The following is a 27,936-nucleotide window of genomic DNA, read 5'->3' as shown; positions in this document are numbered from 1 at the left end:
ATAATTTGTGCTAACATCCCAAACCGGGGATGGAGAATTCTGTTCCTAGAGAGCTGCTGTCCTACCTGTTATAGAAGATTACTCCTTCACACACATGGTTCAAATAATGAACAGTGGATTAAGTCCAGGGTTTTGGAATTCGTGTCAGAGCATCCTGCATGGAGTTTCACATGTTCTCCCTGTGCGGCTTTTTTTTTTTTTTTTTTTTTGGCAGAACTGGCTTCCTCCACTTCCAAAGAAATCCCAAAACACCAGCTTCACTGAGGACTGTAAATTGTCCATGGAGAGTAGGGCTGTCATTATTGAGTATTTTTAGAAGCGATTATTCCATTGATGATTGAATAATCAAGGAAACGTGTTTTGCATTAACATTTATTGCAGTCATTTTTTTCCTAATGTTATGATTAAACAAAACCTAAGCAGTGATTCTTTAATTTTGTAAGATCGGTTGTCTAAATGATAGTCAAAATACATAATTGTAATAATTACTATTTGTCGATTAATGATGAAACATTCTAATTGAATGTAAACCGCTAATATTCCTATGATGACGTCTTTACATGAGAAAAACTGAACCTTATTGGTAGTTTGCTGAAAATAATTCAACATTATTTATTGGCTCGATTGACAGTAATTTTTCCAAACAAAACAAATTTGTTAGATTCAAATTAATCATACTTGGATCATTCTGCAGTGGTGTCGCAGTGCCAACCAAGTGCAAAATAAAATTGGATACGTGGCAGAAGGACACGAAAGAGTTGATGAAAACTTGAAAAGGATTTTGCACAAGTATGTGCTGGAGTTTCATTTGGCAGGCAAAAAACAGCGTGGGGAAAAAAATGGGGGCGGGTAAAGCAGATTTCTGCTATGACATCACTTTTCCTCAACCCAAACACGCCACAGAAGAGCGACGAGGAGGAGGAGGAGGAGGAGGAGAAGAAATGAACCCAGCAGCAGCAACAGCCGAAGGAAATTCTCCATTTCAGCCAAGCCGGCGTCGAGGACCTCCAAGAAAATGAGGTAAGCGCGTTTTCTCCATGTCGTTATCGGGGTCGGGGTCTCAGTAAGGCCGGGCGGTGGCGGGGAAGGCTTCGCTTGGCTTGGTTTGGCTGCCGTCTGTCGCAGCCAAGCAAACCGAGCAAGGGCGGTGTAGTTTGGAAATGGAAATGGGAAGGAGAGGGCCTGCCTCCCTGCATGCCTGCTGCTGGAGCCCCCGGCCCGGCATTTGGGGGTCTTGGCTTCCCTTTTTTCCTCCCTTTGGGCGGCAGCCACACGTCGTGGAGGATTGTCAGCGCACGGTTTGAAGCAGAAATTGCAGAAGTTGCCTCTTACTTGGAATTTGTCACATATTGGACTCATTGAAAATCATGAGCAAGCACAATGGCTCACAAAATGACAGGCGCAGAAACTATGCAGGTTAGGCTTTTGCATTGGGGTGCCAGACCCTTGTTAAAGTCTGAAATCGGAGTGTATTTATTTATTTAGAACTATTATTGTCAAGGTGAACAGATAACACACACCATAACAGAAATTGAACTGACATTGGGCCCTCACTCATAATTGGTATTATGTAGGGAAAAACGAAAACATGCCCATACACAAGGGATCTTTATCTAGCAAGGTCCAAGACTCTCCATCTTTTTTTTTTTTTTTTTTTTTTTTTTTTTTTTATTAAACAGATAGAAGTCCATTGAGTATATTTGAGGGGTTTTTTTTGTAGGTGGTTCAGGCTTAAACCAGTTAACTGTTATATTCTTGTAAACGTGAATGGGGCAAAAAAAAAAATCATGGGACAAACCATGAGAAAGTGAAAACGTTCGACGACCTAGCGCAGAGGTGTCCAGATGTTAAGAGGGCCAGATTTGGTTCGAGTAAACTGTGTGGGGGGGGATGACCTCTTAGCTTCCAGTTTCTTTAATATTTCACGTACTACTTTGCATGTTTCATCAGGTACTGCCTCTTAATGTTGAAAAGAACCAGTTTCTTATCGAACTAGGCAGACAGTTTTGTAATTTCGTGGAACAAAATATGCCAATTTCCACTTGTCCTGGAAGCGACGTTTCTCTCCAGCTTAGATATGGGCTGGAAAGAACCACACAAGGGTCAAGCAGGTTCAGTGTGACACCTAACACAACTTTGAGAATGGTGTCTTCATTTTTCCAAAGCACCCACGGGCTCAGCCACAGGTCTGCTGCCATCTTCTGGTTAAATTTTGGCCGCATTTGGCCCGACTTTGGACATGTCTGACCCAGGAGAAGGTTCATTTTAAAAAGCTTTTCTATCATGCCTTTGACATCAGTGCCCAAAAATGTGTGTTTGATCCAAAATTCTTCCAGCATTTGTTACTAATCCCCAGAGGTGGACATGTTACTAAGGTTTGCCGGTCCGTCATTCTCATTTTTCAGCGGCCGGGGCAACGTCATCGTTCATTTTTGTCAAGTTTCAAATCAATTCTGTAAAAGTGAGTCGCAATATGGCAGTTGCAGACTACGGTTGAAAAGTATACCTTTCAGTCACACAATACACGTGACATTTTGCTCACAGAGGAAGAGTGAAAAGAAGGAAATCCGCTTGCACAAGTTTGGTGCTCGTGCAAAAGGAACTCTGCATTGCATGTTTGGTTTTCAAATCGACGCAAATTCTATCTGCCCGGAAAGCAAAAACAAGGTCAACCATTTGATGTTTTAGGACGGACCACCACACTGCATTCGGAGGCAATATTCATTTTTTGAACTTTTCTCCATGAAGGTAAGGTATTTTGACAACAGTGTAATGGACAGTGTTAAAAAAGCCTTTTAAATAAGGATTGATTAAGGTTTCAAATTAGGGAAACCAAACTCATTAAGTGAGCCATCTCGGGTTAGGGTTTCAGCTTGGTTAAGGTTTTAAACAAGGGTCAGGGTTTTCAAATTAGGGAGTCGTGTCTGGCTTAGGGTTTTCAAGCAAGGCTCAAGGGTTTCAAAGCTAAAGCCCAGGTTACGGTTTCAAAGTGAGGAGGATTCAAGGCAGCGTTCAAGGTTAAAAGCGGTCTTTCAAACCAGAGTTAGTTTCAAAGTAAGCTTTAAAGCCAGAGTCAGGCTTCAAATGATATTCTCAAGACAGAGTTAGGCTTTCAAATTGTTGTATCAAAACCGGGGTTAGGGTTTCAAAGAAGGCTTTTAACTTTATGAGTGAGAACATGCCAAGCTGTTGTGTATACCGGTGTATGAAAGGGCTTCATTTTTTTTTTTTTTTCCTGAGAGGAAACAGGCTATTTCCAAAACACCAGAGGATTAATTTACCTTCATTAAACACTCAGATTGGATTGGGGACGTTCTCATTGCTCATTCAGAACTGGCATACTATATACACATATAGCACGCTGTCCTTTCTGCATTAGCGCTACTTCCTGCTTACATCATTGTTGATTACAAACATAGAAATGGGTTGATAGTTGTTGATACAGCAAATTTTCAAAAGTGCTGCAAAAACAACCACAAGCCTAAATTACAAGCCCAGTCATTGGTAAAACACAAAGTCAGTCACAACACCAATACATCATCCACTTGTGTCCATTGACCCCCAAGAAGGACACGGAGGCAAACCAGCTTTCGCTAAAGACGACAACTCCTTTCAGCTTAAAACAGGGTGTTGTTATTTCCAGCCGCTTGCTTTTAATTGTTTGTGTGGGGATCCATCAGTGTGTTTATGTTGTTGTGTTGCTAAGCTGACAAAGCGGGTGTTAACATGTGCTAAGAGTTTTTTATTTGTTTGTTGGAGGCTGATGTCTAAGCGAGGGGCTCGCTCCTAATGGCGCTATTTGACACGGCTCTTCCAAATGGTACCGCATGACATCAGCGCAGGCGAGCGAGCGGGCGACTTTATTGGCCGGCGCTTGTCGCTTGTGTCGGCGGCTAATTGCTGCCAGATGTGCCGCGCACCACATTGCCTTCTTGGTGGCTGCTGCACACAACTGCAAAAGTGGGAGGAGTGCAACGAAGCGTACAGTCACCCTTTTGTCCAGTTCTTGCTCTTCTTTTCTTGACTGACCCTTTGTTCTCTGTTTGTTTGTTTGTGTTTTTTACTTCTTAATGTCACAATGAGAGGTTTGTTGCTTTGAAATACTCGCAAGCATCAACGTATAAATACTTGAATATATAATTGTTGAACTAAGTATTGGTTTTAGTATCGTACCATGAATTTTAGTTCGACACCCTGAACAGGTTGCCAGCCGATCCCAGAGTACACACAGATGAACAACCAACACTCGCACTCACACCTAAGGGCAATTTGGAGTGCTCAATCGGCCTACCAAGCATGTTTTTGGGATGTGAGGAAACTGTAGAAAACCCACGCAAACATGCAACGGCGGTGGAATCGAACCCGCACCCTCTGAACTGTGAAGCGGACGTGCTAATCAGTGCGCCTGATTATAGGTACTCTATATTACATATTACCTTTAGCACAATGGTTCTCTAATTTCTTAATGGTTCTTATAAAATATGAGTTACTTTGGTGGCTATTTTTCAAGTCTTTGTCACATTTTTTTAATTAATGCAAAAAAAACAACTTTCAAGTTGTTTAGTTGTCAGCTATTATTTCACTGCTTTTTACTGATGTCTTGAGTTTTTCCCATGGTATTGTCTCCATACCTGTCTCGAGGTATTTTATCAAAGGCAAAACTTTGATATTTCAACATCAGTTGATATGATCCGCCGGGCCCTACAATGGGCCATCTTGTAAAAAATTCAGTTATTCCTTCCAGCAGTTGTTGATCATGACTAGTCTTGTCCAATGCAAATCGAGAGAGCACCCTGAAATAATCAGCAAAGTCCTGAAGGGTTCATATGGCCTTGTGAGGAGAAAGATCCACGGGGCATTATGGGGTCTCTTGTGAAGTTGGCAGGGGGTGCAGATGGCTTTGCCAAGCTTCTCATGGACCAGGATTTTGTGTGTGTGTGTGTGTGTTGTGCATGCATGGCCGCACTTTGAAGATGGGATTCTTCCTTATCAACCCATTATCAGGCAGTCCCTCTATGGCCCCTCCACCCCGCTCCAAGGCGTTCCCGCTCTCGCACACTCAAGGTGCCTGCACCACCAGCATTAGCATCACCAAATATTGACGCTACCTTGTTTGGTGGCTCAAAGAACCATACCTCTACTCATCATTCTCCATGGAAATAATGGATATGCACTTCATCCATTGAAACCCACTGAAAACACCCATGATAAAGATAACCCTAATTTGAAACCCCAAAACTAATTTGAAATTCTATTCCCAAACCCTGTCCTACTTTGAAACAACTCAAAAGTAAAAAAACTCTGGTTTAATCTAATACTATTTATTTAAATTTAATAAATGATGTATACTCTTTGATGTTGCACTTTTGTTCAGGATTTCTCATTTCAGTATTCACATGCAATTTCTACAGAAATTTCACATTTTCTTGTTATCTATAGAGCATGGAAAGTGCCCATTTGTAATAAATTAATCCACCATGAAATATTTAATTAAAATTTCATTAATCGATTACACGTTCCATTTATTGAAATGATTGAATGAAATTAAATAAATCAAAGGAATACATAAATGTGCTATTAAATAAATGCACCATTAAAAATTTAAATACATAAATTGTGTTATGAAAATATTATCATTATTCATTTTTTATCAAATTATTTCTCTATTTCATAAAAAGAAGGTCCTGTGTTGCAGTGTTTCATGAATTAATTTGACATTAAAAAAGTAAATAGCCTATTTTGAAGTGACGCTTAGAATGCACTGATTTAGTTTTTGTGTAACAGCGATTGTGTAAACGTGTAACAAATTGTGTTGCGTGCATGTTGCTTCATCCTTGCAGCTGTTTTCCACCAGGCTTCCCACTTCCTCTTTTCTCTTAACTTTGTCACTGTCAAAGTTGCTAAATTGTGTTTATCACACACACACACGAAATTGGCCACAAATAACTTCTGCGACTCCCAAACACATGCAAAATGGTCTCCCTTAGTGCATTTTATTTTTATGTGCTTGGAAATAGCTTGTTACTGAGGAACTTTTACAACCCACTTTCTAGTTGCCCCCAAGCGTCTCCCATGAGGTGCTTATTGAGCTTGTGGAGCAAACATCTCCTTATGACTTGGGATTCTGTAGCATAAATCGCTGCTCAACGACTGGGCTGTGGGAGAGGAAGTTTCTGCTCAGATAAGCCGACAAGTCTTGCATGTCCAAACTTTATGACTTTATTCATGTGCAAATTTGGACTTCCGAGAGCCGCAACCAGAAGCTTCAGTTTTTATTTATTTTCTACACTAGAACAAATCCATCAGTGTTGATAAAAATATACTAAAAACATGGGGCCTTGAAATATCAATTTAATTTGTTCCATGACATGGTTTTAACTCGACTCTTATCTCAAATCATCTTTCCACATTGCAAATGCTTAGAATCCATTCCAGCATCCCAAAGAAAACAACAAAATTGTGTGACTTAATGAAGGAAGTAGCGCTCTGCAATGTTAAAACACAACACAACTGACATGATTCAAAAGAATGGAAAGCGTTAAACAGGTTGAAAGGACATTGTGCTGCTCCTTCTGGTGTCTGCACCTTGGCCACCAGGGGGCAATATAATGCCAACATTTGACTATAAATGTCAGTCAGTCCTCAGTAACCCACATTAGTATTAGTGTTTTGTTTGTAGATGATAAAGAATATATGCTTGTGTGTATTTATATGAGAGTTGTACATCAGTCTATTTGTATAATATATATAATAATTGAAACTTGCTGTATTTCATCATGAATATATGGAGTGGCTAACGCTTCTGACAGGGCCACCACAACTTGGTTGAAAAAGACACAAGTGGGACTGTTGATGTCAGCAGGTAGTCGGTTGATTTTTGGCCACCTGGAACTATCCTGGCGTCTGATGTTTCCAAACATTTTGAAAAGGCCGATACTGTATGTATAAGATGAATGAATGGAGGGTCACGTACCTGAAAGCTCGTGGTCACGTACCTGAAAGCTGCCACTGACAACGACTTCCGACTGAGTTGAAAATGTAAAGCAAGCAAGATAATAGGCGCTTCTGAAGCGTAGATATCACAGCGGTGGACCTTGCATCTCTCAACAGTGACCCAGGAGGACGAAGAGATGGCCGGGGGGGGGGTTCTCTCTGCGCCATTAGCGTCCATTATAGTGTCGGCGCCTCAATGGGCGTTTGCACCCCGCAAGTGTGATTTACAGCCGGAATTTAGGATGACGCGTCCCATTCCGTGGCTAGCACAAACCGTTCATATGAACCATCTGCTGCTGACGCACCGTTGCGTCTTTTGTCTGCGCACAGGGTGCAGCTATTGATTTGATTCTTATTGATTTGACCCGCTGCTAATTTTTCAGATAATAGATGCCTGATTTTGTCCTTTGTTAATCTCGAGTCATTCTATATGATAAAAGACAGTCTGGTATTGGCTGTGTTCAATGGTTGTGCGACTTTTGTGCGACTGTTGAGCATCATTTGACAATTGTATTTCTTCAGGCATGCTGTGAGTGAGTGTGCTGTTGTGGTTCGGCGCTTTCCTCTCTCACATGTCACTTCCTGGTGCAGAAGTTGTCCACGTGTACGGGTCTCTTCGTGGTCGTCTTCTTCCTTCTGCCTGCCCCTCGGTGTGTGTAACAATGAGCTTGTCAAGTAGTCAGCGCGGCGTCTTGACTAAAGGCCGGGATGGCAGAGCGTGTGACAAAAGGCCTTTTATCTCCACAGTCATCCACGGTGGCCTGCGTTGGCTCGGGGGCTCGGAGGGGACCATGTGAGCGCCTCTCAAGCCGGGCCTGTTGAGGCCCAGATCCTCAGGAGGGAATTCCCTCAGTGGCCCATTCAGCCCATAAGCATGTCGCTATGCATTAGTGTGCAACAATCCTCCATTCACATCTTTTCAAGTCGCTGCTCAAACTCAATCACGAGATCTGCAGCAACAATGAGAGTAAGAAGACACTGTCAGTGGTGGCAAGTTACCAAGTACAAATATAGAGGCCGATTTTTCACTGCAGTGTTTATTTGACGACTTTGGCTTTCTTCTTGTCGTAGCAACATCATGAGATTCCCCGCAAAATGCTGTGTGGTAGGTAACATTGGCCACACCAACCCTTGGACCTCGATAGTTCTAGAAAGAAAGGAGTCAATGATAGCAAAAGCAGGAACTGAAATCTACCCACCACTTGCTATTGAGTGATAGGTCAAATCATTTGGCCAAATCGTGAGGTGACCCTAATAAGCCGCTGTTGGGGAGGGGGAGAGGCAGGCCAAGAGCGAGTGCATCAGGCTCGCCTGCTTTGTCATTTGACATTGAGAAATCAGATGTATTTATTTATTTATTTTCCATCACTACTGATAAGAATGATGCAGATTTGTCCAAGATGACTCTCAACGTCGCTGCGTCACGCTTCTCCTTCAACTCTCCTTCTTTCAGGCAATCTAGCTGCGCCCAGGGCGTTTTGACAAATTCCGAGTGCCATTATAAGATGGCTTTAAAACAAGTGCGCCAAAAAATATATTTGGATGTAGTTTTACTTGATAAACCATATCCTATATTTTTCCTTCTGAGCTCCACATATACACTTTAAGCGTAGTAGCACATCCTCGTCATGCATCAGTAGCCAAGAAGTAGCTCTCACGTTCCAAAAGGTTTGCTAGTCAGTCTCATTTTTAATTTTTTAGTTCTTGTTTGTCAGCTACTAAACAATAGCTTGGAAAAAAAAAGATTTATACTTCAATACAATTTCTCATGCTGTTATTCAATTTATCCGTGGAGCAATTGATTGAATAATTGCTTCTAAAAATATTTGATAGTGACAGTCCTATTGAAAATGACTCAATGTATATACTATTATATCTATTTTCCATATTTCTTGTTTGATCTGGGCTGGACTGTGCATCCCTCCCACATTGTGCAGCTCAAACCAGCGATGTCCTCCTGTTGCCGTGGCGTCCAGTCTTCCTGTCGCACACTGACACTTTGCGTGTGTCTTTTGAGGATGTGATGTGGCTTCATACATGGCGAGAGCGCCAACTGTGTGGTGGGCAAAATGCCCGTAACGCCATCATTCAGCCCAGACCAGTTTAGCAAATCAAAATTTGGTCATGCAGAGATCTTGCAATACAAGAAACAAATTTTTTGGTTCTGGTTTGAAATGGCCATTTTAGGGTAATTTCAAATGTCAAAGTAAATACACAAGTTCATCATGTATCTTTTAAAGTTGCAGAACATTTGATTGTGAGTGCCCGTCACATACATTCTTATCATTTTCAGACCCGTGACACTGTTTGTGCCTGTGTGCAAACTGTTTGGGGCCTAAATAGGATGAATTATTAAGTTTATTACTTTTTGAATGTTATTTAATGCAATGTTGTATGAATCAATGTATGCAGTTGGCTAAGATCCTACCGGAGAGGAAACAGCATCTTGATCGCATGCTAACAAGCAACGTGATGGTTTAACAGGAGAGTCAAACACATGAAAGTTGACTTAATTTGGTTAGTGAGGACCACATTACTTTTGCTCATCTCTATTGACTGTGTCGCTCTTTGATGATATGGCCAACTTCACATATGAAGGCCAGAGTACGAATTCGAACCCCCTAACCTCAGGACTGCGAGGCGGATGTGCGTACCACTCATGCCGCCTCGTTGAGGATCCCACTGATCACAGAAGTGATCCAGAAAGACAATCCTCTTAGCACAGAGCTTTTCTTTTTCCTCCTCATGTGCAGGAAGGATATCCTCTCTGGCTCTCTCCGCCATTCCTTTGTGCTCTCCACGGAGGGGTCTCCGCCACCGCAACCCCCTCTATCTCTCCTTTTTTTTTACGGCAGCTGCGGGGTTAATGTTTAGCAGAGGCAGAGGCAGGAGTTGTAAGGGGGAGGGAGGAGGAGGCGGTGAGCGAGGAGCTGGGGGGCTGGTCCACAGCTGTTGTAGTAGGGAGGCTGCGCTGGCTCAGAGGAAGCCTTCCTCGCCCGTTCGCTCGTCCTGGAACAATGGGAGACGCGGCCGCCTCCGCAGACGCTCAGCCGGTGTTGGCGCCCCGCGACGGGTCTTTCCCTGAGCCGCTTGCTCGTTCTTGAGGGCGGGACAGCAGAAAGTGCGGTTGTCTCATCCCAGAAATGCGAGGTCGCGGCCTCTTTGGTGACTTGCTTCCGTGCTGCGGTCTGGAGCTCTCTGCTGCTGACCGGATGACAGGAAACACGCCAGCCGCCAAGGTGAGCCGCACGTTCAAACCGCATGGACTCAATGCACGCTTTCTCCAGTCGGCCGATTTGTACTTGACATCACACGTCAGAGGGGCGACTTTTGACGCGGAGGCAGGCTTGTTTTGGTTTACGCCAACAAACCCTTGTGGATCTGACAAGCGACTTTACCTTTTGTGTGTGTGTGTGTGTGTCAAACAAAAACAAGACACATCAGCAGCAGATATGGGCGATAATGCGTTTTCATGTGTGTGTATATGGGCAACATTGAACCTTTCTGGAGCTCCCTTCCCCCAATTGCTCCCGCCCCCCACCAGCCCAAATATTGCTTGTGTACCATTCGTCTCGGTTGGCGTAACCAAACATCAGACAGGAAGCGGCCCCCCACTCCCTCGCCCACCCGCCCGATTCCGTCTCCCCCACATCGTCACAGCTCTTTGATATTCATCCCGAACTTGAGCGTGCAGACAATGGCGGCCAAGTGGCGCGTCTGACTTTGGCCTACATTTTCTTCCAGGGAAGATTTTGGTTGAGTGGGAGCGTTCGTCTTGTCTCATTGTTTACACGTCTTGCCGAAACACCGCAAGTGTTGGCTGCTTGCCGTTGGCGGAGGGGAAGGATGGCGGTTGACCAACAGCAGCAGCCTGCGCCAAATCCCCAAGAGTGCCACCGAAATGATTTAAGGAGCTTTGGTCGCCTTGGAATAATTTTTGCCCTCATTCCACGAATCTCGGTCTTGTAAAACCTCTCTCCGTATTGGGTCTTCGTCAGCAGCGGCCCTGGATAATCAATGAGGTGCCGCTTGTGATTTTGGGGTTAGGGGGCGGGCGCTCTTGTGACGACACGGCTCATAGCTCAAGGTATTGTTTTGTCCAGTACACCAGGTGTAGCAAGGAGCCGGCCCAGATGATCTGTTCGTGTTCCGTTAAAACCCAGACTGGGAAGGCAGCTGCTCAACACTTCTAATCTCATTTCACTTTGACATGAGCTCGGAGGATCAGGCCCGGCTCGCCCGTGGACGCCTATCGGAAAGGAGGAATTAAGACGCGAGCTTGACGCCCAAACACATCACAGATGCTGATCCTGAAATGCGCTGATGTCCCACTTCGGAGCAGTGACGGGTCACTGGGTTAAAAAGCCAATCCCACATAGGGTTGCCAATAGCTGGACTATTTTAGGCACAGGTTCAATTCATGACTGAAAGGTGCTTCTGGGCCTCCTTTCCCACGTGAGGGCATTACAGGAAGTAAATCTACTGTCAATAAATAACAGAGTAGGTGTTCTGAACAATGAAGCAGGAAATAGTGGGGGAGCACTGTAAACCCTAAAAAAAGATGCACAAAAAGAGGAGTTGTTATCCACTACTGAATTATTCATTCACAGTTCTCATTTGGTTTCCCGATGACTGGAGGTGAAAGGCGAGGAGGAGCACTTGAGGAGGGGGTGTTTGGGCTTCTTGTGGTCTCCCGAGGATGCTGGGGTTCCTCTCGTCCCGGTGTGGTTGCCACTCTTAGAGCACGGCTGAGGTTGCTTTCTTCGCTATGTCACTTTCTGCTGGACTGACCTACGGACAGCCATTGATTTTTCACAACCTCTGCAGCTTATTCTTCAAGATGTTTATTTTTTGGGGCGCATGCCTCAAAGAATGAACCTCTCTGTGCTGATATAAAATGGTGCCCCCCGTTCATGAGTTACACAGCTTAGGTTTTCCAGATTCGAGCCATTACTCTGCTGCTTTTTTTCCTTGAGTTGCGAGCAAAAAATGGGCAATGATGCCAGCGAACTTTCACTTTTACAAATTTTTCAATTACTTATAGATTTTTGCGATTCACTGTCCGAGTCAATCAAGAAACAAAAAGGAATGACTTTTTTTTTTTTTGTCTTTTCTTCTCAGCTTCGTGCTTCTGTTGTTGGGAGAGCAAGGCACCTGACGCCAGTGTGACACCTCTTGACAGCTCAAAAGGAGAGCGGAAACCACAGGTGTGTGTGTATGTGTGTTTGTGTGTTTGTGTATGTGGGCCTGTGTGTGCCCTGACTGCCCTTCACAAAGTGCTGACAAATGAGTGAAGGTCATTTTCATCAGATGAAGTCATTTTCTGCATTGATTGATTATTGATAGTCCCCGAAACCAGTCCCTGGTAAAATGGAGTGTTGCTGTTTGTGTGAAATTAGGGCTGCAACTAACAATTATTTAGATCATTGATTAATCTGTCGATTATTTTTTTGATTCCTCAATGAATTGGACAAGGAAAAACATTTTAATATCCATTCCTTTCATGAAAAACATGACATGATTTCAAATTGACAGTGCAGAAACTGTAGAAACAAAAGTTGATGATCCAGTTATGGGTTTGGTCCATAACTTCCTCGTGTGTCATCTGACATGTTGCAAGATCTCCCTGGACGGACGATAAGAAAAGCCTTGTGTTGTGTGTCGGCCATGAAAAGCAAAAGAAGCCTTTTGCGTTTCGTGGCTGCTGGCCGACTCCTCGGCTGCTTCCTCGCCCATGGAATGAGACAAAAATAAATAATTGTCGCAACAATATACAACTCTGGAAGAAATAAAAGGCCAAAAAAGCAGTCCAATTTTAGCCAATCGTCAGGTCCTGAAAATAAAGTAGAAGAGCATTATAAAATTAAATTTATAAAAAAAATGTTTATCTGACCCAAACAACAACCTATAAATTGCAAAACCAAAGAGACAGATCATTTTCAAAGTTTTCTTTTGCTGTAGATAATATAGCGTGCTCAAAATCCGAGTGCGGTCACCAAATATGTCCGACCAGCTCAAGCACAACGGCAATGTTGAACAATTTTGCGTTTAGTGCCAAGCTTGTGATGTGTCGTTTGCACATGGACGCAAACCACAGCAGCTGCGGCAGCCCTAGAGTTCAATTTATATTTAGCGTCCCTTTTGTTGTCTTTTGGAGCATGCCGTCATTTCAACGCCAACTGAAAAGTCGCCTTGTGCTCGCCGAGGTCAAACCTCGCTCAAGTCGACCGCTTCTTTTCTTAGGCGAGAGGAATCGATCCGACGGTTGGACCGTGCGTATAGTTTGGACTCGAAAAGCGACTCTCTGGTTACCACTCAGGATGGTCAGCGCTCGATAATCTTCCTGTAAACACTTTACACACAGCTCCGGTTACACAAGTGACGGGCACTGGTCTTCTCATCATGAAACCATTTGAAGCTTTTTTTGTTAAATGGTGCACTCGGCAGGAAAGCTGTTGTTAAATCCGATTGTTTTATGTATTCGGTCACTTGACACAAATAAATGTGACTTCTAATGTGAATGGAACGGGTCTGAACCAATCGCATGAGCGTGAGTACAGTTAACGGTACGATACGATATCCTCAACTTCACTGTCGCCACGGTTAGCATGTCTCTGTGTTTTGTTCACGTGAGGTGCGGTAGTCACAGACGTAATGTATCTCTGTCTGTAGCCATGTTTGCCGTGTGGAAGTCTTTTGTATAAAAAGGTGGAGAGAAGTAAAACAGCCAAGGGCAATATCATTGATCTATAATCTGGTTTTTCTGTTTATACACAGGGATGATTTAATTCACTTTAAATATTTGCACTCTATTTAAATGATGCGGCTGGGTCTGCTGTGTTTGTATAAGATATGAGCTTTAATAAAGCCAGAGCAATTACTCATAAGTTTTTTCTTTTTTGTACAGTCAACATGGTGTTTTAGTATCAAGCAAATAACGTATTATCAGCTTTAAGAGCGACAATAATAATCGGATCAGTTTAGATTCAGTAACAGATGATCCTCGAGGCTGCAGTATAGGAATCGGATATGGAAAAGTGTTATCGAGCCACACCTAGTTCTGACGCCCCTTTTGTCCCACAGCTCAAAATCTCGGGCTGTGAGAGCTATGAAATCTACCGTAAATAGAGAGCAAATCGTGTGTGTGTGTGTGTGTGTACGTGTAATTTATACTATAAATTATAATATATATTTATATTTTTTCCCCCCAAAAAAATCTCACATCACGCCACCAAACAAAAGGTCACAAGAAACATTTACACTGAAATAATGACGATCTTGTCTTTACTGAAGAATTTGCTTTACACGGTGTGAAACTTGAGTCTGTTTCGTCGAGCACAGAGCTGTTATTCATTTGAATGAATAGAAACAGAAGCTGGACAAACCCGACGCAATGACGAACGTTCCCGTGTGCCGTTCCAGATGAGAATAATGTCGGATGAGGCGGAGCAGCGAATGTGCGACGAGGACTTTTGCTCGGACGAGGAGGGCGAGGAGGCGGACGTGGAGTCGTACCTGGAGGACAACAGCAGCGAACTCATGGACCGGCTCAAGGAGCTGGAGGTGAGCAAAAGAGATTTTTAAACAGTCCCAAGAGCTGTTTGCATCAACCTCAGAGTCAAGTGAAGTAAAGGTTGTGCCAAAAGCAAGTGCATTCATATATTTCAATAAGGCCAAATGCAATGCCTTTTAATGTTAGTGATGAGCACAGCAAATGAAAAAGACTTCTTTTTTTTTTCTCATTGAGTGACATATTTTGTTATTTCTCTTTCAGGCAGAAAATTCAGCTCTGGTGCTGGCGAATGAGAGTCAAAGAGAAGCGTACGAAAGATGTCTGGACGAGGTGATGTCGCCTGAAAACTCAAATGTTAAATCTTTGTGTGGAGAGTCAAATAAAAGATCGTTTTGCTTGCAGGTGGCCAACCATGTGGTCCAAGCTCTCCTCAATCAGAAGGTAGCCTCCGCTCGCATTAGCAGTGACGTCTTTGTGAGTCTGCTCCTCTGTGAACGTGTGTATGTGTTTGATGGAACAGGATCTGAGGGAAGAGTGCATCAAGTTGAAGATGTTGGTGTTTGACCTGGAGAAGCAGAACCGAGCACTTTGCGAGCTTTTTCAGCAGAAGCTGCCCAATCATCCCACTGCTCACTACCAGGTGAAATTTGTTTGTTGTAATACACCTGAGGGCACAAACACTCACTCTGGGAAAAAAAAGTACTAAAAATACTCCAGGTTTGGCCGCCCACGGTGTAAATAGCGACTGACTCATGTCTGCCAGGTCCAGGCGGGACCACTCCCAGACTACAATGCACAGCTGCACAATGACTCCGCCAAACACTTGGAGGCCGCTCAGACCGAAGCACAAGCCAAGGTGATTATGTGAAGCCGCAATCTGAAGCCTGTGACATTTGCGCCTCTATTGTTTGTCAAAAGGCTAATCTCCCTTGCACTCCTTTCCTGTTCGCGTGCACTCAAAGGTCTTTTGTGACGCTGATAGAATTCTCCTTCTGTCCTGTCCAAAGGGGAACGGCTACCGCACTCAGCACTCTTCTCCGGGCCCTCGGGCTGCTGCCGCCTCCTCCATGGAGGCTCTTTCTCCCTTCTTTAAGAAGAAAGCACACATCTTGGAAGTCCTGCGCAAAATGGAGGAAACGGATCCTCTTAAGTTCCACCCGGCCACGGCCAGCTTGTCTTTCTCCGACTACAGCCAGGTGCTTGTGTCCACAGAGGCCGTGTTGGCCTCGGCGGACACGCTACAGTGCAAATCCCAGCACGTGCGCTGCCACTCCTGCCGCCCTGATGCAGAGGCACTCCAACACGTCAACGGGGATGGGGCGCTGATGTGCGAGGCGGGGAACACCTGCTGTTTACACTGCAAGAGGAGCCCAGACGGAGCTCCGAAGCCATGCGCCACCCACCCCTGCGCCACCAAGAGCTGCAGCGTGCCTGCGGCCGCTACCAACGAATGTCCCGCCAAGAGCCGAACGACGGAATGTGTCCAGCTGTCCAAGCAATGTGCCAAGAATGACTCGCACTTGAAACCAGCAAATGATTCCGACGCTGTCGATCAGATCCTGGAGGGAGTGGAGCAGAAACAGGACATCCAAGAACTCACTGGCTTCTTTCCAGCCTCCCAGCTCCCTGATTCAGAAGGCACCCACGTTTCCCACTGTGACCCCGAGGCAGGCGATGGTGTTTCGAGCAGCTCCACTCTCGACAGCGCGTCCAACGATACCTTATCCGCCCCGGAGAAAGATGGCGCCGATCTGGAGGCCGTGCGAGCTGGCGCTTCTGTGAGCCCGAGCCCCTCCTGCCTCAATGACGTCAAAAACGCCGCCATTAACTCCCCGTCCAAACTGCTCAAGTTCCTGAAGATTCCTTCCATAGGGGACAAGTGTCAGGCCTCAAGTCCCGCCGTCCGCCTGAGCCCCCAACTCACCCGAAGCTCCAGAATCCCTTGTCGCACCAACAACTACGAGGTGTATCACTCTCCTGTTCCCACCCGTCGAGCCACCACCACAGAGCGATGCAGGCAGCCACCCCCGCCGCCCACCAGGTCCGAGTCGTACCCTGCCACGCACTCGGCACCTACCTCCCCCCCGCAACCCGATGACGCCTGCCCCGCACCTGCTAAAGACACCGGTTACAGCTTCTCTGCAGCCAACACTAAGATAAGTGCTCCCTTATCCACGATCTCCTCTTCCTCCTCCAAACCAGCTCCCAGTATTCCGCATTATGAAAATATTTGTGACCTGACCCCTAACCCACGTCCGGAGGAGCCCGCACACGCTCTGGAGAAAAGAATCACTCTTCCATCTCAAACGAAAACCAACGGTGGCGATAGGAAACTGGTTAAATCGCTTCCCGAGAGCGTCCTCGCTGCTTCTCCTCAGCGAAAGCAGTCGTCGTCCTCTTCGTCAGAGTCCACGTCAGATGACGAAGAAGATTCCGACAGTCCGGTTTGGGTGAACCACCATAGCTTGCCCAACCCTAGCGCACAGTGCCGAGTCGACCGCTCACAGATCCGAGACGAGCTCGTCGGGCAGAGCTGCGAGGCTGCTCAGCCGCCACTTCCATCCAGAAGGAACGACTCATCTTCCATCCCCAAGAGGCCCACGCCGGGTGCCGCTGCAAGGTCACAGACTGATTCCAGTCACCACGCCTTCAAAGACAGACTGGCTGCGCTGGGCAAGCTGAGGAGTTCAGAGGACTTACAGGGGGGCACAAAGCCGGCAGACGTGGCCGACGAGGCCGTCGAGGATAGGAGTAAGACGGCGGAGAGGCACATTGAGCTGCACAAGGAGGAGCAGAGACATTCCAAATACACCGACTCGTTAGATGGGAAAGGTCGAGGTGGCGGCGGGGGGTTGAAGTACCCGGGCCCCACTCAGCCTTACGAACAAGGAGGGAAGTCTCCCATCTCCTCTGGTCTGGTTAAACAGGAGCTATGTGTGAGCTCCAAGAGCAAGATTGGCCTGCTGTCGCCTAACGCCGATGCTCCGCAGGTACTGCGGAACAACATCAAGTGTCCCGCCTCGCTCAACCTGCCCTACAACGTGAAAGCCGCTACTCAAAGTGGCAACAGTCCCAACAAAATCCATCCAAAGTCGCCGTCCAAACCTTGTCAGGGTCCCTCAGTCCACAAATCAGGAAAAGCCACAGACGCCCCACGTTATTCCTCCAAGTCGGAAGAGAGAACCAAAGTTAGCGGTAAAGGTAAAAAGAACCCAATGTACGGAGACAGCCTCCCGCCGCCTCCTCCCAAGCCTCCGTCATCTGAAGGCGAAAACGCACCGCCGCCCGTGCCCAGCCCGCAGTCAGCCATCGAGCAGAAGGTGATGAAGGGCATCGAGGAGAACATGCTCAAGCTCCAAGAGCAGGACCGAGGGGCGCAGCCCAGCGAGGCCAGGCAGAAGGCCACTAACGGGATCGCCAGCTGGTTCGGGCGCAAGAAGAGCAAGCTGCCCGCCCTGAGCCGCAAGGCGGACGCCGTCAAAGCCAAAGATGAGAAACGGGAGTGGAAGATCAACATCCCGTCGGTGGGCAAGGACTCGGTCAAGATGGCCAGCAGGTGTCGAGAAGGAGTGGAAGGCCTGAACATTTCCACGCTGATGGAGAAGGCCGAGGGCCTGCGGAGGGCGCTGGAGGAAGAGAGAGCGTACGTGGAGAGGTCGGGCAGGGGTCACTCGTGCGAGGTGGTGATGGACCAGGCTCAGGGACAGTTGGCCGTCATGTACCGGGGCGGCCGCTCCGACAACTTCATGCAGCAGCTGCTCAACAGGTGTGGAGATTGTCTTTTCTTTACATTTGCTCATTTCATATGTACCTGGGATTCCAAACTTTGCTTTGACGTCCATCCTCATTTTAAAAACATCCCTCTTGGGTTGACTGCAAACTAAAATGTCCAAAATGGTCCATCGAATCTGGTGCTTGTAGAGTTGATGGGAAGGAAGCAGTCAGTGTGCCGCAGCGGAGGCTCTCGTTCGACTGCAAGACGTCCAGGCCCATGTTCGGTCAGCAAAGCGACATCGTCATGGCTCACGCCGGCGGCGGGGGGGACAACGTGGAACAGGTTGGTCGGCGTGGTTTTCTCTGTTTGGAGTTTCTCCTTTCATAGCTGGAAAACAACGCGTTCGCTTTTGTCATGCAGACGTCCCATCGAACAGCCAAGATGACTTCGGATGAGAACCTCGCCATTTCGGGTCATTCGCAACACTTTTCAGGTGAGATGAGATGTCAAGTCAAAGTGGTATTAAGTCCTGTACATACGTAATGAAGTGCCAACCCACATAATATATGTACTATCCAACTCCAGTGATGATGATGTCATTGCTTTATTTGTGACAGATTCAAATGTCCAACAGCTATTGTCGATTGCCGTTCTGGTTCTATTGGTCGTCTGATTTTCTTTCTTTTAAACCCATGCCGATAAATGCCAAATATTGATGCTGATCATTCAGCTTGGCCGAAACACAATCTGTCTAATTTTCTCACAATAATGAATGTTAGGGAATGTAGGTTACGTAACAATGCAAGTCAGGTTTTTCAGCAAATACTAGAGGATGGGATGAAAAATGTGTTTTGTGGTGACAGTCTAAAAAGCTTAATATGGAAAACAAAAAAGATCTTAGGCTTCGTGGGGACAATGTAATACTGAGGTTATTGATTTGATATCTTTAAAGGTGGGCATGAGTACATTTCGGTGATGACTGATCTATCGCTTCATCTCGTCTTGTCACCGCAGGTTCCGGTGCGTCCACGTACACGTTGGACAGCGGCATCGGCACGTTCCCGCTCCCTGACTGCAGCGGTGGCGGCGGGGCAACGGGACGAAGCCTGTCCAAGAGCAGAGCCGAGCAGCGGCCCTCGGGCTCGCCGGGGAGGGCCGGGCGACGGGCCCGCACCTTGGATCGGGAACCCACGTCGCTGGACGAGTGCTATGCAGCTCACAAGCAGCCCCTTCCCAATCCACAGCACGCTTCCAAAATGGAGGGAAGAGGCTCAGCTGGCGTCATCCGTGAAGGTAAACGTGCACACATTTATGCAGTTGCGGCAAGGGCTGCAACTAACAATTACCACATCGGCTAATCGGAAGATTTAGAATTCAGTCAAACAGTGTTATTTTCAGCAATAGCTGAGCATCGGCATTGATTATTATTCCAAAGTATTGGGTATTCCGCTAGAACCAGCGATCACTTGCGGATGTTTTATTGTCAGGAAGTAAAAGACATGCATGGCTGCACAGCCATTTTTGGAACTCTCCAGAGATGTTGGATCGGATTCAACGCTGGGCTCTGGCTGGGCCACTCAAGGACGTTTGTAGAGTTGTCCTGAATCCACTCCTTTGTTGTCTTGGCTGTGTGCTTACAATCGTTGTCCTCTCGGATGGTAAACTTTGTCTGGTGCTCATTGAAAGCTTCCAAGCAGCACTTTTTTTCTCGCTGTACCCTTCCATAAATTTGTGCCTCGAGACAATCCCGTCTCAACGTGCTACTTTTTGCTCTGACATTCATTGTCACCTGTGGGACCTTATGTAGTATATCGACCAATGCGTGCCTTTCCAAATCAACATCTCTGAATACTTAGTTAATCCGGAGCAACGTGTGTTTCATGTGTCCTTCCAAAGAGCCCCACGGAGCGCACATGTTCTCTCCTCGCTCTAAGACGTGGACCTTCCCCAACCTCAAGACTCCGGCAGGCCCTGCAGACGTGTACCTGGCTGTGGAGGAGGAAGACGAGGAGGTGGTGTCCTTCGGCACGCCCTTCAGAGCGGTAAGCACGTTTCATCATTACCAATAAAAATGACAAAAATGTATTGCTAGAGCACGGGGAAAAAAAACGTTCAACAGACACTGACAGTGTGATTTGATATATTTTTTATTTGCATATGATATGAACAGTGTGAGTGCTTAGACGTGTACAGAGGCACAGGCAAGGCACCTGATTTTCTAAATTAAGCTTCTCTTTTACCATAGAATATATCTGTAGAGTGTCAGGGATAGAGATGGGTCCTCCGCTTCTTACATCATCTTAAAACACAGAAGTACTTCTTCGCTGAGGAATAATTCATCAGCAGGACGTGAATAATGCAGATTGCTTTAACCCGCTTCATGCGTGTTCCCGCCCCAGTGTTGCATAAGACCAAAAAAAAATCTGTCGCGGATGTGCCGACTTCTTCCGCTTCTTAAAAGGAGCACAATTATAGAAACAGTCGATACTACAAAAAAACAACATAACAGTATAATAGTGTTCCATTTACATCATCAAGGGGGTTCACGATATTTACAAATAATACAACAAAAATCTATAAACTAAAAATATATATATATTTACACTCAGTGTATGCTCAATCAATTTGTAAAGATTGCCGAAATTGATTTGTGTAAAAAAGACCAAATTTGTATAAAGGACGTTCTGCCTCTACATCAGCAAAATGTGGGTCAGTGCATGGGATGTGTTTGCTCGCTCAAAGTCCACCTTGATGTCTTGTTCTTCTCCAGAGCTTGAAAGCCAGCGGCCCATCATCCAGCCGCGCAGCAGAGCCGGGCAGCCTGCCCGTACCGACCCAGTCGGGATTGAACCGCCGAGGAAAGACCCGTGCCGCCGGCGTTACGGAAATGAGTCGGGACACCGGGCTCGAGCTGCTCAGGGAGCGGCCGGAGGAGGCCTTGTCGCCCGGCCGGCCGCAGGTTCTGGAGACGCCTGAATCCCTTAGTGACTCGCTCTACGATAGTCTGTCTTCGTGCGGCAGCCAAGGATGATTCGGTCGCTCGTGCCGACAGAAGAGTCAAAATTGGCATGATCCGGATCTTGAAGGAAACTCTTAAAATGAATGAGGATGACAACCACCATCAATCAACCAGACTTCTCCTCCTCAGGATCTCCAAACAAAGTGAAGCCAAACCCACCAAAATGATGGCGAGGTGTGTACAGGACTGCAAACGCATGAGCGAGCGGGCGAGTTAACCAATAGCACAAGTGGCGCTCAGCTAGTGTCGACTTCATCCTCATCATCATCAATCATCCTGGTTCTTGAGGTGTATCCAGGACACATTTCACTACATCTACTTGAAGAAAAAGGCAGTGCTACTAAGGTTAAAAAAAAGAAAAAAAAAAAGAATGTTTCATGTATTTTTTTTTTCTGTTCAACTCAATTTCAGTGTCCACATGATTTTATTGATCATGTTGATTTGATATTTTTTGCGACCACGAAGGTTTGTGAAAAAAAATGTCTGTCCGAAACCACAATGCATTTAAACGTAATATATACCAGCAATAATAACAAAGAGAAATGGCTACGCTATTCAATGAATATTTCTATTATTTATTTATTATTTTCAATGTATGTCATTCTCATCTTTTTGTAATCTTTAGGTGAAAATTCAAGTCTTCTGGCTTAGTTTAGGTCCCTATTTTTAATGTCAATATGTGTTGCTGTTTATTCCTTAGGTGATAGCTCCCCTGTATGTACTGCCCTTTTTCAACTTTCTATTAAAAAGCTTTTCATTTAGTTCTTGTATGCATTTATTAGCCTGACTTTTTGTTTGATGCAATTGCACTATTATTCCACAAGGTGGCACAATGATGGGTAAAGTTATGGGTAAACACCATTTTCCAATCCTGTAAAACTGGTTTATGAAACTCTGACATTTTAACTGGCGGTTTTGCACGCTTACTGTTGTTGGCTATGATATACTGTGAGATGTTTTCAGGTGGTTACGTCACTTTAATTGTGAGTTTGCACCCTCACATGTCATGTAAAGTCATCATCACACTCAACAACAGAAAAAGTAAATTGTGTGTGTGTATATGGGGATTCATATAGTCTAATTATGTAGTATGGTAATAAATTGCAAGAAGTAAAATTTATATCAATATATTATTGACGGTAAGTGACACACAGCTCTGTAAAAATATAAGACCACTTAAATTATATTGTTTAAACGTAGGCCTTTGTTTAGGGGGGGGGGGGGGGGAATGAAAATCTGCTGCAATGCATGTATATGAATTTATCGGATTCTCACTTTCTATTCGACACATGAAGATAGATTCCAAGTGACCGAAAGTTGAATTGTACAGATTTTCAGGTGGCCACGAACGCACCAGCAATGTAATGACGTCACGGTACAACAGGATTGCGGCAGCCATTTTAGGTGACCAAAGGCGACCACTTACTTGTTTACAAAAACTGGCCAGGGAGTTGTTTCTCGGCTTTTGTGATATTATTTGCGTCCATTAAACATTTACATTGTTAATCTTACGCCTCCTCTAGATAAATTAAAGACATCATTATCGTCGTCGTATTACACATAACACTTGTTGGCGTGTTTTTCTTCTTCATTATACCGGAAGTTTTTTTAACCTCAGCTTTATTGAGTACAAATATACAAGAGTGTAGAATAGCAAACACACATATAGTGGTAACCACTCTACATACATATAAACAAGTAAATTAGATAGGCAAGAAAGATATAGGTGATTAAGGGGCTCGAGATTATTTCTTGTGGATTTGTGACTACATCCAAATTTAACAACCAAGACTTGGTCGTTAAATTGCCAACTTTACCAGCGAGTATAAAACGTTGCCAAAATGAAAAGAGCTGTGATAATAATTATAATACCTTAACCTCTATATTGTCACATTTGGGCGGTCCAGCATGCCTCCTAAAATGTATTTTGGTTGAGAGTTTGAATTTGATCAAATTATTTAGGTCAGTCCCAAAACAACCACAATCAGGTGTTGTGGCGTGCACGTCTCTGGGCGTTTCTATGGTGACATCACTGCACGGTGTGCGCGTGCGTGTGTTTGTGTGACACGTCCTGGCTTTCAGACGCGACTCAAAACGAAAGAAGGGAGTAAAAGAATCTACGAAAGGCCTACAAAACGAATCGCAGGGCGTCAGGAGCACCGACCAGGTGAATCACACACAATATACCATCGGGACCCCTTGACATATTGCTTGAATGGCTTGACGTTTGTGGTTTTCGATTTAATTGTCGAAGTATGGGATTTGTGGTCGCGCTAGCCGACGTTAGCTTAGAAGGCTATTAATAACACACAGCAGACGAACAACAAGCCAACTGTGGTTACCAATGCACACACCCAAACAGAAGTTGTGGGCGTCCTTCGTGTTAGTTTCTCTGATTTACACAAACAAACGCAATTACATATGATCACGTTCGTTGTGTCTTGCGTGCTGCTGTCGAACAAGATTCAACATGGATTACAACCACTCAATTCAGAGCAGCTAACAAGGAAAGTACCGTTTGCGTTTCTTGTAGTACGTGACTCCGATTGTTCATGCTTCCGCCATTTGTACGCCATTTGTACTTTAAGAGAAATCCTTGCACCGTCAACGTCTATAACTCACGCCAGGCTTTCAATTTCTTGGGGCCTCATTTACTTTGGGTAATGCTGAAGGGTTGGCTCGGATTTCAACTATGTTTTCTATTTTGCCGCGACCGGCCATGAATTGGTTGTTGAATATTTTCAGAATTCTGTCATCCTCCATGAAAGCAGACTGATTACCTGTGTGGCTGCAAACGTGCTTTTACTTTGGAGAATTACTGCATCAACAATCAGTCACTCATTCCTCACTCCAAAATCACAACAAAATGATTTTTAATGGACATTTTCAGGAGGTATTTAGGAACATGGCACAACAGTTTCTAATTTGTTTGTCTTTACCCAGATATCATCTTCTTGCACCATGAATGCGTTTGACCGCAGCATCAACCTTGATGCCATCTTCAAGTTCTCCCAAATGTATGGAGCCCGTCAGACTTGTTACTTATCTGAGTTGTGCTCTTTCAAATGTTTTTCTTTGCTCTTGCAGATCTCATTCCACCCAGTTGCACTTGAAGAATGTCTACTCCAGCTTGGCGGCATGCATGTTCCTGGCGGCAGCCGGCGCCTACACGCATGTCGTCTTGCGCTTCTTCCAGGTATCTTAGTTTGCTTAATCTTAACTAACTTTCAATCTTGTATATTGATGATGATACCTGATCAGACGAGTGACGCCTCGTGTGTTTTCAGGGAGGTGTGCTCTTCGCCCTGGCATCCCTGGGAATGATGATGTGGCTGGCCATGACGCCGCACAACACCCACACTGAGAAGAAGAGGCTGGCCATCCTGGCGGGATTTGCCTTCCTTAACGGTTTGCACTCACCTTTATTGTGTTTGGGTGACTGTTAGCCAAATGAGACCAACTGAGGCGCTTTCCCCCCCCTTTCTCACTCTAGGTGTGGGCCTCGGCCCCACACTGGACTTTGTCATCGCCGTCAACCCCAGGTATGCCAAGGAACACTTGCGTAACGTGTGCCTCACCTTTAAAATCACGTTTGGGCCTCCTAGTCACATAATCCTTTTGTAAAATAGTGGCCACAATGGCCATTCTCTCTTCTATTGCAAGTGGGGGAAAAAAAAGAAAAATATTGCTCATTTGAACATAACGTTTGTTTAGGCAGCACGATGTTAATGATACTCAAAAGTCAGCTTTGAAAACACATCATATAGTTAAACACACTTGTTCAAAGTGCCTTTCAGAGAACCTTGTTTGGAAACAAGACGATTAACATTCCAACTGTAAGCCATGACATTTCACTTGTCACTTGTCCCCCCCCCCCCCCCCCCCTTTTTCTTTTTAGCATCATAGTCACGGCCTTCATGGGGACCTCCGTTATTTTCATTTGCTTCACCCTCAGCGCCCTCTACGCTAAACGAAGGAGCTACCTGTTCCTTGGAGGTAACTCGCCCTCATTCCTCTTCACACTTGGCATGGCTGAAAGTACTTTCTCGAGACATAATTGTATGAAATAGTTGCTTGCTCCTTTGAGAAGCTCTCTGTCCAGATATAGATTTCACGTTTTGCCCGTTTAAAGACCAACGTATAGGGAACCTGAACTGCTAGTACTTTGTTGTCTCTAACTGCCTTGCTGTTGTTGTGGTGGTGATCAGGCACACTGATGTCTGGCCTGTCTATCCTCTTCCTGATGTCACTCATGAACATGTTCTTTGGATCGGCAATGCTCTTCAAGGTCAGTCGGAATCATCGTTTGATCTCTCCTCGTCTCGCTCTCTTGTCTCTTTGTAGCGGTCTTGCTTGCTGCATCTTGTCTGTGTCACAACTGTCCTCCAAAAAGCCTCCAAAAGGCTTCTGAAACACTCCAGAACAAAAGAAAATCACCAAAAAACAACTTGAATGTTGCTTGTTATGTAATTTGTAATGTTATTTGCTCCATTTAATTTTTTTTTTTGGGACAAGACAGTTTTCTGCATTTGCAAGCATTTACTTATTTCTTGCAATAGTGCACATTTTAAAAACTATCTACTAGCTCCACCAGTTGACACTCATTTTTGGGAAATCTTGTCACGCTCGCTCTTTCCTTCTTGCATATTCCTTCCACGTTTCTGACCCGTTTCCAAGATGACCTGTGCTTCTTCCAACAGGCTCACATGTACCTGGGCCTGCTCATCATGTGCGGCTTCGTCCTGTTCGACACTCAGCTCATCATCGAGAAGGCGGAGAACGGCGACAAGGACTACGTCTGGTGAGTGAGGCCGCGTCCGGTTTAAATTAAAAAAAGAAAATATGCACAAACAAAACGTGTCACCCTGTGCAGGCACTGTGTGGATTTGTTCTTGGACTTCATTACCATCTTCCGGAAGTTGATGGTCATCCTCGCCCTCAACGACAAGGTACCAGTCGTAAAACAACTCAACAAAGTGTAGCAGTGTGTCGACTAACAGTGTGGTGTTCTCTTTTGTTGTTTCAGGACAAGAAGAAGGAGAAGAAGTAGATAAGTTTGTGTGAGCGGCTGAAAAAGAGTCGGGCCAATTTGCGTTGCGCACTATTTTTGACTTAATTTCTTAAACTTGTGGTCTTACGGTCCGATCTAAAATTCTTTGAGCTTTTTTTTTCTTTTTTTTTTTTTCTTTTTTAATGTTTAACTTCCAAGGGTTGGTTGTTTGTCCGTCCATGTCCAACTAATGCTAGTCGTGCTGGGAACGCGGAGACTAACGTTGCAGTCAACCTACTAAGCCTTTAGAGGGCAGCATTGAGCCACGCAAGCGGCACTTGAGTTGAGTTTGGTCTTGTTCTATGTGCCAACAATTAATACAAGATGATGACAGACTCTCATTTAGCAAGTCACATGAATAATAGTTTTTGTGTGATCACACACATTATTTTGCTTCATTTCTAGGTTTCTGTTTATTATTATAATTAGTAGTAGTCGAGAGTGATTTGGACACTGGATCCCATGCCCTCTGAAGTAATGCTTTGAAATCTCTTGGACTTTTCTAGATCCAGGTTTGTCCAAGTTTTTGACTGCGCTTTTTCCTCTTTCTGCTTTCTTCTCTTGTAAATTCCTCAGATGTCTGATAGTTTGCCAAATTAAGTGAAGTTAACCTTGCATTTTTTAGCATATACTGTGAAGAATTAATTTTGTTCATGTAAAAGGTTAACTACAAGTTTGATACATTTGCCCAAATAAATGTGTTGAGTGCACGCATTATTCAAGCGAAGTAGAATGTTTAATCCCACCAAGGAGTTTGGGGAGGATTTCTTCCTCTGCAAGGAAAGATTTTCTCACAAGAACCTCTTTTTGCAATTTCCAACCTTGGACCACAGCAGTTTTTCAAGAATTTCTAATTACCGCACTTATGCAGTGACTGTATAGTCAAATGTGACAGTTGTAAATATTTGAAATGCATGTTACTTTTAAGAGTTCTAAAAGCTAAGATAAATGCATACAAGAACTAATAGGGGAACTATCACCTAAGGAATAAACAGCAACACATTAACATTAAAAATAGGGACCTAAACTAAGCCAGAAGACTTGAATTTTCACCTAAAGATTACAAAAAAATGAGAGTGACATACATTTAAAATAATAGATAATAGAAATAATTGGCTTCACTTTGATTGGAGATCCTGAGGAGAAATCTGCTTGATGGTGGTTTTCATCCTTCAAGTTTCCTTCAAGATCCGGATCACGACAATCTTGACTCTTCGGCCACCGAACGACAAGCGACCGAATCGTCCTTGGCTGTCGCACGAAGACAGAGCGAGTTGCTAAGGGATTCGTTTTGGTTTGGTTCGGTTTGGTTCGATAACGTGTATGCATATATATGCCTAAATATTGTTATCCAATTTATCTACTGCGATTTCACATTAGATTGCTGTTTTGAAATTTACTTTTATTATTATTAATTTAATAAACATTTATGTTAAAACTTGTCTGGTGTTTTATTCCTTGTTTTTATGTTTGCCAATTAAAACATAAAAATCAGACATTTAGTTAACTGCTTTATATGACAATATGTATGTGTTTTACGTTGTTATATGAGTTGGTGTACAAATAAATGTTGGCAAAACTGATATTTTTCTACCTTTAATTCAAACACATTCGGTATAATAACACCATCAACTACAATCGAACAA

At 44.7% G+C, this 27,936-nt stretch overlaps 2 protein-coding genes across 5 annotated transcripts; both read left to right on the top strand.

Annotated features, from left to right (window-relative positions):
* Positions 1-868: 868 nt before the first annotated feature.
* Positions 869-22,001, top strand: nckap5l (NCK-associated protein 5-like). Of its 3 annotated transcripts, none has more exons than XM_049755781.1 (13): positions 869-1,020; positions 12,115-12,200; positions 14,416-14,556; positions 14,768-14,836; positions 14,909-14,947; positions 15,027-15,146; positions 15,270-15,362; positions 15,514-18,272; positions 18,428-18,563; positions 18,642-18,714; positions 19,236-19,514; positions 20,118-20,263; positions 20,992-22,001. In XM_049755781.1, exons 3-13 carry the CDS (start codon positions 14,416-14,418, stop codon positions 21,250-21,252), a joined length of 4,116 nt encoding a protein of 1,371 aa, XP_049611738.1. In that variant the 5' UTR covers positions 869-1,020; positions 12,115-12,200; the 3' UTR covers positions 21,253-22,001. The 3 variants fall into 3 exon arrangements, with proteins under 3 accessions (XP_049611738.1, XP_049611741.1, XP_049611739.1); XM_049755784.2 differs by lacking the exon at positions 869-1,020 and adding an exon at positions 2,546-2,748; XM_049755782.2 differs by lacking the exon at positions 869-1,020 and adding an exon at positions 9,880-10,232.
* A 1,238-nt stretch (positions 22,002-23,239) lies between these two features.
* On the top strand, positions 23,240-27,007 carry tegt (testis enhanced gene transcript (BAX inhibitor 1)). Of its 2 annotated transcripts, none has more exons than XM_049755791.2 (10): positions 23,240-23,407; positions 24,184-24,257; positions 24,328-24,436; positions 24,528-24,648; positions 24,734-24,782; positions 25,139-25,236; positions 25,449-25,528; positions 25,941-26,041; positions 26,114-26,189; positions 26,267-27,007. In XM_049755791.2, exons 2-10 carry the CDS (start codon positions 24,202-24,204, stop codon positions 26,288-26,290), a joined length of 714 nt encoding a protein of 237 aa, XP_049611748.1. In that variant the 5' UTR covers positions 23,240-23,407; positions 24,184-24,201; the 3' UTR covers positions 26,291-27,007. The 2 variants fall into 2 exon arrangements, with proteins under 2 accessions (XP_049611748.1, XP_049611749.1); XM_049755792.2 differs by lacking the exon at positions 23,240-23,407 and adding an exon at positions 23,598-23,747.
* The last annotated feature ends 929 nt before the right edge of the window (positions 27,008-27,936 follow it).

This window comes from Syngnathus scovelli, chromosome 2 (assembly GCF_024217435.2).
Source record: "Syngnathus scovelli strain Florida chromosome 2, RoL_Ssco_1.2, whole genome shotgun sequence".
Taxonomy (NCBI): domain Eukaryota; kingdom Metazoa; phylum Chordata; class Actinopteri; order Syngnathiformes; family Syngnathidae; genus Syngnathus; species Syngnathus scovelli.
This window is presented reverse-complemented; position numbering and strand designations above follow the sequence as displayed.